The sequence below is a fragment of the Podarcis muralis genome, chromosome 18 (assembly GCF_964188315.1).
Source record: "Podarcis muralis chromosome 18, rPodMur119.hap1.1, whole genome shotgun sequence".
Classification (NCBI taxonomy): domain Eukaryota; kingdom Metazoa; phylum Chordata; class Lepidosauria; order Squamata; family Lacertidae; genus Podarcis; species Podarcis muralis.
In genome coordinates, this window is record NC_135672.1 from 4,107,547 (window position 1) to 4,122,240 (window position 14,694).

Below are 14,694 nucleotides of genomic sequence, written 5' to 3' on the forward strand. Positions count from 1 at the left end.
TTGAATATGGTTATATTCTTAGCATTTTTACACCATGATTGTTTTCAATTTGCCTTCTACACTTTGTTATTTCCCTGTTATTACATCTTGATCTCTATGTTTGTTTTGTTAGTTGTAAGTGTCTACTCAAGGGACGCGGGTGGCGCTGTGGGTTAAAACCTCAGCGCCTAGGACTTGCCAATTGTATGGTCGGCGGTTCGAATCCCCGCGGCGGGGTGAGCTCCCGTCTTTCGGTCCCAGCTCCTGCCCACCTAGCAGTTCAAAAGCACCCTTAAGTGCAAGTAGATAAATAGGGACCGCTTACTAGCGGGAAGGTAAACGGCGTTCCGTGTGCTGTGCTGGCTCGCTAGAGCAGCTTCGTCACGCTGGCCACGTGACCCGGAAGTGTCTCCGGACAGCGCTGGCCCCCGGCCTCTTAAGTGAGATGGGCGCACAACCCTAGAGTTGGACACGACTGGCCCGTACGGGCAGGGGTAGCTTTACTTTTACCTTTAAGTGTCTACTCAAACCCTTCTAGTGAGTCCAATTCTTTACAATGCTTCTGTAAATACAACATAAACGGTTCCTAGTCTTTTTTAAAGTCTCTGTTTTCCTTATCTCTAAGTCTTCCAGTTAGCTTTGCCATTTCAGCATACTCCATCATTTAAAAAAATACTGTAAAACGTGTTGAGGCGCAAGTAGCCTTAGTGTAAAACCTGTATTTGAAAATATTGTGGAGAAGATAAGGCACAGAAGGACTGTAACAGGCGTTATTATTTGGAAAATTAGGGAAAGCGTGGAGGAGGGCAGAGGGGAAGTCCAAAGTGAATTGATTGTTAAGTGGAAAAAGTTGTGTTAAGCTCTTTTGAAATACAGTGGTACCTCGGGTTACAGATGCTTCGGGTTGCGCGATTTCGGGTTGCGCATCGCGCCAAACCCGGAAGTACAGTAGTACCTCTGGTTGTGAACGGGATCCGTTCCGGAGGCTCGTTTGCAACATGAAAAGAACAGAACCCGCAGCAGCGCATCCGCGCACGCACGGGTTGTGATTTGCCGCTTCTGCGCATGCGCGTTATGTCATTTTGCACTTCTGCGCATGCGCGAGCGGCAAAACCCGGGACGTAACCTGAAAGAACATAACATGAAGTGGACGTAACTGAGGTATGACTGTACCGGAACGGGTTACTTCCAGGTTTCGGCGCTTTGTCATGCGCAGAAGTGCTACATCGCGCTTTGCGCATGCGCAGAAGCACCGAATTGCGACCCGTGCATGTGCAGACACGGCGCTGCAGGTTGCAAATGTTCTTCCCGCACGGATCACGTTCGCAACCCGAGCATCCACTGTATATAAATCATTATATATTGAATCATGATCTGGGTCCTTGGCATCTAGGAAGCCTGATGTCCTGTCAAGGTAGAGAGACCATGGGGTTTAATCCCCACTCGGTCACTTGCCCACACGTCACGGCCTCTCCCAGCTTTGGGGTTGTCATGAGGGTGAAACCTGGACGCATCAGGGCTTCCCTGGTTTGCTTCAGGGGATGTGGTAGTGGGAGAAAAAACTCCTCATGTTTTTATCCGCGATCTAATCTCACCTCGGGGTGAGGTTACTGCTCCATGTTATACGTGGGCTGCCACTGAAGACGGTTAGGAAACTCCAGCTAGCGCAAGATTCGGGGTCCAGGTTGTTCATGGGGGCAAAACAGGTTGAGCATATTCTGGTCCAACTGCCAATCAGTTTCCGGGCCCAAACCAAAGTGCTGTTTTTGTCCTCTAAAGCATGGGTAGGCAACCTAAGGCCCGGGGGCCAGATCCAGCCCAATCCCCTTCTCAATCCGGCCCCTGGACGGTCCAGGAATCAGCATGTTTTTACATGAGTAGAATGTGCTATTTAAAATGCATCTCTGGGTAATTTGTGGGGCATAGGAATTCGTTCACCCCCCCCCCAAAAAAAAACAATATAGTCCAGCCCACCACAAGGTCTGAGGGACAGTGGCTGAAAAGGTTTGCTGACTCCTGCTCTAAAGCCTTAAACAGCTCAGGATTGCAATCCCTCCAGGACTGCCTCTCCCCATATAAATCGACCCGGACCCTGAGATCATCCTCTGAGGCCCTTTTTCGTGTGGTTCCTCCATGTGAGGTCCGGAGGGTGGCAACACAAGAACAGGGCCTTTTCTGTGGTGGCTCCCCGTTTGTGGAATGTTCTCCCAAAGGATGCCCACCTGGCGCCTTCATTATTCTGTTCTGAAAAGAGGCATTCCCTGTTCCTGAATAGATGCGTTCTCCCGTCTCTTGCATGCTGTAGATTTTGCTTCTTCTTAGCTCAGGGAACATCTGTGCATAATGAAGGCGCCAGGTGAACCTTCCTGGGGAGAGCTTCCCACAATTGAGGAGCCACCACAGAAGAGGCCATGTTCTTGTGTTGCCATCCTCCGGGCCTCTCAAGGAGGAGGCACACGAAGGAGGGCCTCAGAAGATGATCTCAGGGTCTGGGTCAGTTCATATGGAGAGAGGCGGTCCTTGAGATATTGCGGCCCTGAGCCGTTTAGGGCTTTATGGGTCAAAACGCCCAACATCTTTGATTATTAGCCACCTGGGAGTGATAACTGGAGGACCACAGTTTCCTCATCCCAGCTCTGGCAGATAGAAGGAGGACTCCTGACTCGCCTGAGCCTCTTTTTTTATAAATGGTCATCACAGTGGCATAGTTCTGCCTGCCAAGAACGAGCTTATCTGCCCAGTCTATCAACCTTCTCTGAATTCAAATGGGTGTCTCATTCCAATGGCAAGAAAGAGAAATCCAGCAATCAGGAGACCACTTCAGCTCCCCCCGATGAGACATCTGTGGACCATCTGGGATGATTGAGCAACTCAAAACTCAGCACAAAGCTTACGCAGACACTAACATACCGTACATACAAACATACACACTTCTTCCTCTTGCAGAAGTTCTGCCGTTGCCCTTCAAGCAGAACTCCGGGGGCAGGCGTGGGGTTGTGTTTTTTTACCACGGCTGCAGTGACTTAGGAAGAGGCCTGCTGTTAAAGGAAAAGGAAAAGGAAAATATATATACTGTATAAATTTAGGCCTTGGGGGTTTTGTTTGTTTTTCCCTGATGAGATCATTGCAACAGATTTGTTGCAAAATGTTGAGCAACTTCCCCATTGAAGTCTGCGGCGTTCTAGCAGAAGGTTTGCATTGCAAGCCAAGTTCATGTGGCAAAGGGGTGCTTCCCATAATAACCAAAGAGGGCATTTTGGGGTCCCCTTAACTTTGGTGATTTCCCAAACCTTGGGCTTCGAGGGGAGCCGGAGGGTCTCAAACCTTCGGTGAGTTAGAGGCTTCCCCTCCAGGTAAAGACAGGCTGCAGTGGACGGAATGGACGAGACCAAGAGTGGGCCCGATGGTCAAGAAGGCAGTTTCTGCCTGTGCTGTAGAGGGAAGTGTAATAAACGAAAATCTGCCTTTATTCCCTTATGGGGGACACAAGAGCCCTTATAGAGTCCTTTGTAGGTTCTCCCCAAACAGAGAATATTGAAAAGAAAGCAGCTAGTAAGCCTGATCTTTATTGATCTGTTGCAACAGGGTGTTCCCCTCACACGCAGGAGGAGGAGGAGGACCCCGAACAAAGGTGTGCCAGAGCTTATATAGACATTTTAAATTGCCCGCCCTGGAGTCCAAGACCACCCCTCCATACATCATACATACATCACAGAAAGGGCGGTCTACAACAGAAATCTGAGTGCGTTGTTTACCTCCTGTCTGGCAGGTTACCTGTTAATGCTCACTTGATTGGATACCCTGGGGAGCCTGGCCAGTCTTTTGTAATGACAAATACTTCGTTCCTGAGCCAGGTCACAGGCTCACCCTATTCATACACAGACCTACCCTTAAGACAGGATTTGTGAAGGAAAAGACAATGGGGAGGCTTTTCCATTTGACTTTGCAGAGAAAACATTTGGTCAGTTTGGGAGTCAAAATGGTTCCAGGGCTGTTTTCCTGTGCTGCTTCAGACATGTGGTTTATATATTTATGTACGTGTTTGCTTGGTACATTTATGAACATTTATTATATATATTAGACCTTAATTTTTTTATTTCAGAAGTGAGGGGCCGGTGGGGCTTGTCTCCTGTCTAGGAGAAGGAAAACAGGGGTCTCAAATCTCTGCTGCCTTACGGGATATATTTGGGAGACGAAAGGGCTCAGGAGTGAACCCTACACAAATCCAGAGCGAAGTCCCTAAGGCGGGCAGGGCTGTCTTAAGCATATCTGGCGCCCTGGTGCAAAGCTCCCTACGTTTCCCAGAATTTTTTAGGGAGGATGGGCCTGCCAGTGGGGCTAGAGGATGTGGGCAGTGGCTGGAGGGCGGCTCCTCCGGCAGGGAAAAGGCGGAGGCTGGACGTGGCGCCTCCCAGCTCAGCTGGCCGCTTTGTGCTGCGGTGGCCACGGCAGACAAAGGCTCCGGGCACAGCGCTGCTTCAGCGCGGCATGACAGGTGCAGGCGAGGGCAGTGAGCTGATGCCAGGAGGTGCCACATCCAGCCTCCACCTCTTCCCTGGCGCCCTCCAGAACTTGGCGCCCTGGCGCCCCGTGCCACTAGCCTCTAAGGATAAGACGGCCCTGGCGGTTGGAGGGTGCGCTGCATGCCAAAGATGGTGCCAAACATCTTGCTCTGCTTTCCTTTGGACGCCAGCAAGGCTGAAAGGCGGGTCTTGTCATCTGGGCAGCGCAGGACCTCCAGACGCACTGGGCCCCGGGGAGGTCATTTCTGTGCCGCTCACGCAGCGGTTTGACTTCACCCAAAAAAACACGCTGTCTCTCGAGACAGACGGCTGTCAACAATGCTGAACTAGGTAGGCCATGTTGGTCTGACTCTGTATACAAGGCAGCTTCTGACATTTTGACGTGTGTCTTTCAGCGGCGAGAGCGGTGCAGGGAAGACGGTGGCCGCCAAGTACATCATGGGGTACATTTCCAAAGTTTCCGGAGGTGGCGAAAAGGTGCAGGTAGGTTGTTTCGCCCTTTGACCCTATCCCAAGTCTGTGTTTCGTTTCAGTTCTGAAGTCTTGCTTCCTGTCCCATGGGCTAGGTCTGGGCTCCACATCTGGCTGGATGACAAACTGATTTGGGCCGATTTAGGATCTGGCTGTGGGTTGAGAGAGGTTCAAAGCAGCCTTAGATCACCCCTGCTGAAGTCCGGCCGTCTCCGGAGCAATCTGGGGCTGTTAGATGGGTCAGGGAAGCTGCCAGGTCTTCCTTCGCTGGTATGCTCCCCGCAGGGAAGCGGCTGGGGATGCAGTGCCCTGCAGGATCAGACCCTCTGCTCACCAGCCGGCAAGGCTAATGAAACACAAATAAATAATCAAACCTGGACCGAACATTCGCCTTGCCCCTGAACTGGTACAGGCCGAGTTCCCCAGGTCAGGGTCCTGGGTTGAATTCAGAGTTATTTACTCTGCAAAAGGAGGGGGAAACTAGATTCAGGAATGCTGTGAGGGTTTAGGGCATCTCAGTTCCATTCCGCCTTGCTCTCTCTTGCTCAGTTCCACTGATGTTGGTTCCTTTTCCTTCCAGCACATTAAAGATATCATTCTGCAGTCCAACCCTCTGCTGGAAGCGTTTGGCAATGCCAAGACTGTCCGGAACAACAACTCCAGTCGATTCGTAAGTCTCTGCAGGGTCGTTGTTTGGGGAGCGAAGGCTTGGAGCCTCCAGTTTTGGTTGCTGCTGCTGACAAGAGGGCAGGATGGGGGACCTCAAGGCAGGAGACCAAACGCAGCCACAATACATGCTGGGGGGTTTTTTAATTGAGATTCCTACACTGAAAAACTGGATTTGCAAAATGACCTGCCTCCGGTGCTGTGGGTTGTCTCCTGCTAAGTTCTACTCACAGGGCACTTGAAACAAATGGGCCTTGGTGACTCGTGCCCGTTGGTTTCAGTGGGGCTACTCTGAGTAGGGCGAACATCCAGTATGAACCTGTGTCTCCGTCTCGCCCTGCCAGGGGAAGTACTTTGAGATCCAGTTCAGTCGTGGAGGGGAGCCCGATGGAGGGAAGATCTCCAACTTCCTGCTGGAAAAATCCCGTGTGGTGAGCCAGAACGAAAGCGAGAGGAACTTCCATATCTATTACCAGGTAGGAGCTGACGAAGCAGGGCTGGGTCTATATGTGTATCTGCCTAAGAAGCACATCTAATGTATTGTTGCTTGCTTGCCTGCTGTTCTGCAACCATGCTGGAGTGGCCGTGGCCACCTACTGGTGGCTAGGTGAAGTACAGCATGGTGACAGCCTTGCAATTTTATTGTAAGAGGCTAGGACTTGCCGATCAGAAGGTCGGCGGTTCGAATCCCCACGGTGGGGTGAGCTCCCGTTGCTCGGTCCCTGCTCCTGCCAACCTAGCAGTTCGAAAGCACATCAAAGTGCAAGTGGATAAATAGGAACCACTCCGGCAGAAAGGTAAACGGCGTTTCCGTGCGCTGCTCTGGTTCGCCAGAAGCGGCTTAGTCCTGCTGGCCACATGACCCAGAACCTGTACGCCGGCTCCCTCGGCCAATAAAGCGAGATGAGCGCCACAACCCCAGAGTCGGTCACGACTGGACCTAATGGTCAGGGGTCCCTTTACCCTTTACCTTTACCTAAGAAATTAGATAAAAAAAATCCTTCCAGTAGCACCTTAGAGACCAACTAAGTTTGTTATGAGTATGAGCTTTCGTGTGCATGCACACTTCTTCAGATACCACAAGAAAGCTCATACCAATAACAAACTTAGTTGGTTTCTAAGGTGCTACTGGAAGGATTTTTTTTTAATTTTGTTTCGACTACGGCAGACCAACACAGCTACCTACCTGTAACTAGTGAGAAATTAAAGAAAAGTACTTGTGCAAGGAGGCACAGGGATGCGCTCACCACGTGCACCACTGTGCACTGACTGCCCGGCCAGAGGTAGGCATGGTCAAGCACTTTCCCATGCCCAAGATCTGTTAAAAGTGCAACTTCCAAACCTTGAGCATTATACCATGCACAAAGAATATTGCCTCTTCCATACATTCTCTCACCGCAGAAATCTAGGTAGTCCTGCCATCTGTGTTTGTGTTGCATATTTTTTCTCCCCCACGTGTCTCGTTTTTTTCAGCTCATCGAGGGGGCCTCCCAAGACCAGAAGCACAATTTGGGGATCATGAGCCCAGATTACTACTACTACCTGTCCCAGTCAGAAACGTACAAAGTGGACGGAACGGACGACCGGAGCGAATTCCACGAGACAATGGTGTGGTCATATTTTTCCCTTCGCATCCCGAATCATCAAAACCCTGCCATTTATTAATTTCCACGGTTCCCAAATCTGTAACACCCTTATATGCTCTCCCTGCCTCTCTATCAGCTCCAATGGGCACCAGCAACCACTGGCTGTTGGGGACGCGGGTGGCGCTGTGGGTTAAACCACAGAGCTGATCAGAAGGTTGGCGGTTCAAATCCCTGCGACGGGGTGAGCTCCCGTTGCTCAACCCCAGCTCCTGCCAACCTAGCAGTTCGAAAGCACGTCAAAGTGCAAGTAGATAAATAGGTACCACTCCGGCGGGAAGGTAAACGGCGTTTCCGTGCGCTGCTCTGGTTCGCCAGAAGCGGCTTAGTCCTGCTGGCCACATGACCCGGAAGCTGTACGCCGGCTCCCTCGGCCAATAAAGCGAGATGAGCGCCGCAACCCCAGAGTCGTCCGTGACTGGACCTAATGGTCAGGGGTCCCTTTACCTTTTTAACCACTGGTTGTTATTCGCAGTCAGCTATAACGTGGACTTCCTCCCCCCCCCCTCTCTCTCTGTTTGCTGGGCTTCCCCCCACATCACCCCAGAACGCCATGGACGTCATTGGGATCTCTGGCCAAGACAAACAACTCATCCTACAGATCACAGCCGGCATCCTTCACCTCGGCAACATCGGATTCCAGGAGCAGGGCAACTACGCCCAGGTGGAGAGCCCAGATTGTGAGTCGCTTGCCAACCTGCATTGCGGGGGGCTGGACTAGATGGCCCTTGGGGTCCCCTCCAATGCTACAATTCTACGACCCTATGAAATATTGCTCCAAATGAAGCGGTGCAAAAGGCCTGGGGAACCTCAAGCCCAGGGGGGGAGAAAACATGGCTTTTCGGGACTCCACCCCATGCCCCTTTTATCTAAGCCACACCCTCACCAGCCCTGCTTCACAGCTGGAGAATGGGGAGGGGGCTGTGTGTGTGTGTGTGTGTGTGTGTGTGTGTGTGTGTGTGTGTGTGTAAGAAACTTGCCCTAGCCTGGGAGGGAGTAATAATAATAATAATAATAATAATAATAATAATAATTTATTATTTATACCGCGCCCATCTGGCTGGGCTTCCCCAGCCACTCTGGGCGGCTTCCAAAAGAATATTAAAATACTATAATACATCAAACATTAAAAGCTTCCCGAAACAGGGCTGCCTTCAGATGTCTTCTAAAAGCCTGATAGTTGTTGTTCTCTTTGACATCTGGTGGGAGGGAGTTCCACAGGGAGGGCGCCACCACCGAGAAGGCCCTCTGCCTGGTTCCCTGTAACTTGGCTTCTCGCAGTAAGGGAATCGCCGAAGGCCCTCAGCGCTGGATCTCAGTGTCCGGGCAGAACGATGGGGGTGGAGACGCTCCTTCAGGTATACTGGACCGAGGCCGTTTAGGGCTTTAAAGGTCAGCACCAACACTTTGAATTGTGCTCGGAAACGTTCTGAGTAGGATGTGGTTTTCTCATGCAAAGTGTCCTTCAAGAGGTATCGGAGATAAATGTTTTAAAACTGATTAATGATTACCATGGATAGAAGAAGATTAGGATAGCAGGGGTCAGCAAACCTTTTCATCCGTGGCCCGGTCCACTGTCCCTCAGACCTTGTGGGGGGCCGGACTATATTTTGGGGGGGGAAATGAACGAATTCCTATGCCCCACAAATAACCCAGAGATGCATTTTAAATAAAAGGACACATTCTACTCAGGTAAAAACATGCTGACTCCCGGACCATCCACGGGCTGGATTTAGAAGGTGAGTGGGCTGGATCCGGCCCCTGGGCCTTAGTTTGCCTACCCGTGTCCTAGAGCAAAATCTACATCAGTATGAACCCCCCAAGACCATAAAACCTTCATTCACCCCCCCCCCCTTTAATCACAGATATGAGGCATCCTTAAGACATAACTGGAATTTTAATGACAGTAACAATCAGGAACCGGGACGGCTTCTGTAAATCTGGGAGTGTCCCATGAGCCCCGGTTGCTGCTTACCTGTGTCTTGCGAACGGCAGGGGATGCTTAAAATGGCGGCCGCTCGAGCGCTGCTGCTGCTGCTGCTGGCACCATCAAAGCCCAGCCCCCTTCCTCCTCTAGGCAGGGCAGGGAGAAGCCAGGAGGAGGGAGGGAGGGAGGAGGCGCCACCAGCGCTGCCAAGGGAGGGAGAGGGAGAGGGAAAGAACGCACGCGCTAGCGATCCATGCGGCGATTCCTGGACCATCTGTGGGCCGGATCCAGAAGCCATTGGGCCATTGGGCCGGATCTGGCCCACAGATTTTGCCTACCCATGGGTTAGGCTTAGGGAAGATGGCAACCAGCCCCCATGTTCGTCAGGCAGCAAGGGTGTGCGAACCAAACTACCCTACAAGGTTGTTGTGAAGATCATTCCCTAGCCCTGAAGTTCAGGGTTATGCGGTGGCCATGAGTTCCGCAGGCCCCTCTAGAGTTGCTCAACTGCCTCTCCCTCCCAACCCCAGTGCTGGCCTTTCCTGCCTACCTCCTGGGGATCGACAAGAACCGGCTCAACGACAAGCTGACCAGCCGGAAAATGGACAGCAAGTGGGGGAACCAGAAGGAGTCCATCAACGTGACCCTCAACGTCGAGCAAGCTTCCTACACCCGCGACGCCCTGGCCAAGGGGCTGTACTCCCGAGTCTTTGACTTCCTTGTGGAGGTGAGGACGGGCCTCATCCTGCTCCAGGGTGTTAGGGGAGGCTGGGGCCACTGCGGCAACAGGGAGTCTTGTCTATTGCTTCCAACTCTGTGGTTCTTTGGATCCCAAAAGTGTTGGGACAAGATGGCAGCCCCTTCATAGCTTCCAACTCGATGGTTCTTTCAATAATAATAATAATAATAATAATAATAATAATAATAATAATTTATTATTTGTACCCCGTCCATCTGGCTGAGTTTCCCCAGCCACTCTGGGCGGCTTCCAACAAAGATTAAAAATACATTAAAATGTCACACATTAAAAACTTCCCTGATGTCTTCAAATGTCTTCTAAATGTCAGGTAGTTGTTTATCTCTTTGACATCTGATGGGAGGGTGTTCCACAGGGTGGGTGCCACCACTGAGAAGGCCCTCTGCCTGGTTCCCTGTAACTTGGCTTCTCGCAGGGAGGGAACCGCCAGAAGGCCCTCGGAGCTGGACCTCAGTGTCCGGGCAGAACGATGGGGGTGGAGACGCTCCTTCAGGTATACTGGACCGAGGCCATTTAGGGCTTTCAAGGTCAGCACCAACCCTCTGAATTGTGCTCGGAAACGTACTGGGAGCCAATGTAGGTCTTTCAAGACCGGTGTTGTGTGGTCTTGGTGGCTGCTCCCAGTCACCAGTCTAGCTGCCACATTCTGGATTAGTTGTAGTTTCCGGGTCACCTTCAAAGACAGCCCCACACAGAGCGCATTGCAGTAGTCCAAGTGGGAGATAACAAGAGCATGTACCACTCTGGCAAGACAGTCTGTGAGCAGGGAGGGTCTCATCCTGCATACCAGGTGGAGCTGCCCTGGACACAGAATTGACCTTCGCCTCCATGGACAGCTGTGAGTCCAGAATGACTCCCAGGCTGCACACCTGGTCCTTCAAGGGCACAGTTGCCCCATTCAGGACCAGGGAGTCCTCCACACCAGCCCACCCCCTGTCCCCCAAGAACAGTACTTCCGTCTTGTCAGGATTCAACCTCAATCCATTAGCTGTCATAATCAAATATAGAAGGGTGAGACTGCTCTTCTGACTCTATGGTACCTTGGAAAGCAAATATGGAAGGGTGAGAGTGGGCCATCCATCACTTCCAGTTCTATGGTTCTTTCAAAATCATTAATGGAAGGATGAGACTTGTTTGGAGAGCAGCCTGTTTCTTGCTTCCAACTCTGTCGTTCTTTGAACACCAAACATGGAAGGGAGGAATAGCCTGAGAGTGTTGGAACAAGATGGCGGCCCATTTCTTCCTTCCAGCTCTATGATCCTTTAAAAACCGATCATGGAAAAACGAGAGTTATTGGAGAGCAGCTCTGTGGTTCTTTGAAATAGAGGGGTGGGGGGACTATTGGGCAGGATCCACCATTGGTCCTACATGAGACCCCCTTGAAATCCATGGAAAGGGTTTACTTGGGCACATTAAGTCCAATGGGTTTACTCTGAGTGGAACTTCGCTGGAAGCAACCCTTTGCCTTTAGGATTAGCGGGTTGGGCAAGATGGCAGCTTGCTTTGCTGCCGGTTCCTCGGTTGTCCGCTCTGCATTTGTGCAAACTTGTCGTCATCCTTCCGCCATGTTTGGATGGTAACCAGTCCTCTCTCCTTTGCCTCAAGTCCATCAACAGAGCCATTCAGAAGCCGCACGAGGAATACAGCGTTGGCGTTCTGGACATTTATGGGTTTGAAATATTCCAGGTAGGTGTCTTTCTTCAGAGCACCCCCTCTCCCCCAAGCCACACCCCCTCTCAAGGCCCTGATCCACACCTCCTTGAGCCTTTTCACGCAGCTGGAAATGGGTCCTTGAACTCTGATAACGCCTCTCGCTTGCTGGGGTGAAGGGTCAAGAGGGGTGTCTCTGTGTGGGGGTGCAGGAGTGACATTTGCACGCACTGCCCCGCCCACTTTGACCTCTGGCCCCGCCCACCGCTGCAATGTGGCCCCCGGAAGCTTCGCCCAAGGGGATCACGGATCTCACTTTGAAAAACCACCCCAGGTTTAGAAGATAGATGCCGGGGTTTAATTCTCTCGCCGTCTCCAGAAACCACAATACACCGATCGCCACAGTTTGCGACCTGAACTGGGCATATCTCTGTTCCCTGTGATGATGATGATGATGACAGCATTCTAAAATCAATTCAAATCAAATTAATGGGAACCATTGGGCTAGATTTCTGTGAGGATTACCAAAGGAGGGGGTCAGACTGTGCCTTGGCCAAAGGCCTGGTGGAACAGCTCTGTCTTGCAGGCCCTGCGGAAAGATGTCAAGTCCCGCGGGGCCCTAGTCTCTTGTGACAGAGCGTTCCACCAGATCGGAGCCACAGCCGAAAAGGCCCTGGCTCTGGTTGAGGCCAGCCTAACCTCCCTCTGCCCCAGGGCCTCCAAGATGTTTTTGTTTGAAGAGTATAAGGTCCTTTGTGGGACATACCAGGAGAGGCGGTCCCGTAGGTATGAGGGTCCTAGGCCATGAAGGGCTTTGAAGGTCAAAACCAGCACCTTAAACCTGACCCTTTACTCCACTGGGAGCCAGTGCAATTGGTAAAGCACTGGATTAATGTGATCCCATGGTAAGGACCCTGTAAGACGTCTCACCGTGGCCTTCTGCACCCGCTGGAGTTTCTGGGTCAGTCTCAAGGGCAGCCCCACGTAGAGGGAGTTATAATAATCAAGTCTGGAGGTGACCGTCGCGTGGATCACAGTGGCTAGGTCAGGGCGAGAGAGGTAATGCCTTTTAATCTCTCTCCTCCCATCAGAGAAATGGATTTGAGCAATTCTGCATCAACTTTGTGAATGAAAAGCTGCAGCAGATCTTCATCGAGCTGACCCTGAAAGCAGAGCAGGTGAGGTCTACGCCAGGGCTCAGAAGGGCGAATGCAATGCTCCAGACCACTTTATATGAACCCCAATACTCTTGCCTTGCATTTTCTTCTGGCTCTTCCCACCTGCAAAAGACAAGTCATTAAACATTTAAACGCCTTTAACCGGTTTGTTGCTGATATCTATGCATGCCACCTTGAATGTATTTTAATATAGAAATGCAGAGTCTAAATGAAATGAATAAACATACCCTGCTGTTTTGCCTGCCCAATATTCTGCTATAATGCTGGAGCTACTGCAGCCACCAACTGCAGAGTGATGACAGCCTTACAATTGTGTTATATAGCAAGAAAAAAAACTGGAGTTTGGAAAGGGTTTCCTCCCCCACCCCCTTTCAAGGTGAAAAGAGGGGATTTTCTTAAAACAAAGTCAGCAAGTGTGCCCATCTCAGTCACTTGACAGACATCAATCAGGGTGACATCAAGAGTTAACTCCTCAATTCTTGATATGTTATGGTTTCTTTGAAAATAAAAAACCTCGCATTTCCAGCTCGTTCTCTTTGCCTTAGGAAGAGTATGTGCAGGAAGGGATCAAATGGACCCCAATCGAATATTTCAACAACAAAGTGGTGTGTGACCTCATCGAAAACAAGCTGGTAAGAGAACCTCCCCCCCCCCAAAAAAGTCCCCTTTTACATAAAAAAACTGTAAAGGAATAGTTGAGCATAGATTGCTATACCATGTACATTTAAATCACATGACTTCCTCCCAAAAAATAATCCTGGGAACTGTAGTTCACCCCTCAGAGAGCTATGATTCCCAGCACCCTGAACCAACGACATTTCTCATGTTTCTTTGCATTCATGGGCTTGCGATGGGTGGTTTGTACACAACTGTACTCAGAGGAAGCCCGTTCAGACTTAAGGGCTTTAATTCCATTCATTTTAACACACCTACTCTGAGTAGAATTTAGTTGGGTGCGACCCAAAATGTGTGCATAGAGTGTCAGGAGCTCAGCCTACACTTGAGTAGGACCCTGGCAGAGACACGTGTCCGACTGGCATGTTCTCTCCCTCCTGGTCAATCGTTCGGGAGCTTCATAAGCTTTCTTCTGCCCGAACATCATGGCGACTGATGCCAACCGACACCGGCAGACTTAGGGATCCACAGAGTTTGTGCACCTTGCGTGACAGACCTCAGCAGCTCAGCATTTTGGCTAATCTACTTTATTTACACAGAGCACTGCAACATGGCTCCCTCTCTCTCTAGCATCAGACAGCAAAGAGAGAAAGAACAAAGGACAAGAGTCCCACTTCACGGAACACAGGAACACAAACATCCTGTCTCCGTCACTTCCCACACTGTGGAGTCAAAACACACCGTCATGTGATAGACAGCAATCCCATGACTGCAATCAGGGAGCAGGAATTGTAACAGAGAGAACAGGCAAAACAGAAGGAGGTTGGGCGGAACAAGACCTGTGGCTGAATGCCAGCAAGGCTGAAGCAGGATGTAATTAGCCCCCCTCCACTCTTTTCTTCCAACTCCCAGAATCCTCCGGGCATCATGAGCGTCTTGGACGACGTCTGCGCCACCGTGTACGCCAAGGGCGACGGCGCTGACCAGACCCTGCTTCAGAAGCTGCAGTCGGCTGTGGGGAACCACGAACATTTCAATGGGTCCAACATGGGATTCATCATCCACCATTACGCTGGCAAGGTCTCTGGAGCTCTGTGGGGCGCTATTATTATCTACATCGGTGGTTCCCAATTAGCTAATTTGCTATCCTCATATTATTTTACTTTTAAAGCCCATTTTTAAATAAAACTCTTGTGGATCCTTCCCCCCTTCATTTCATTTCTGCACATGTGGCAGCTGCAGGGGATTCTCTGTTTGTGACTCCTGCATTTCAGGGGGTTAGAAT

General features: G+C 50.8%; 1 protein-coding gene across 1 annotated transcript in view; it reads left to right on the forward strand.

The window, feature by feature from the left end:
* MYO1F (myosin IF) overlaps positions 1 to 14,694 on the forward strand; it is a 58,505-nt gene that overhangs the window by 21,592 nt on the left and 22,219 nt on the right. The window contains exons 5-14 of the mRNA XM_028713905.2: positions 4,898 to 4,985; positions 5,554 to 5,643; positions 5,984 to 6,115; positions 7,113 to 7,247; positions 7,830 to 7,962; positions 9,740 to 9,936; positions 11,572 to 11,652; positions 12,708 to 12,794; positions 13,340 to 13,426; positions 14,322 to 14,489. Coding sequence (XP_028569738.2) covers positions 4,898 to 4,985; positions 5,554 to 5,643; positions 5,984 to 6,115; positions 7,113 to 7,247; positions 7,830 to 7,962; positions 9,740 to 9,936; positions 11,572 to 11,652; positions 12,708 to 12,794; positions 13,340 to 13,426; positions 14,322 to 14,489 — 1,198 coding nt within the window. The remainder of the gene's footprint in view (positions 1 to 4,897; positions 4,986 to 5,553; positions 5,644 to 5,983; positions 6,116 to 7,112; positions 7,248 to 7,829; positions 7,963 to 9,739; positions 9,937 to 11,571; positions 11,653 to 12,707; positions 12,795 to 13,339; positions 13,427 to 14,321; positions 14,490 to 14,694) is intronic.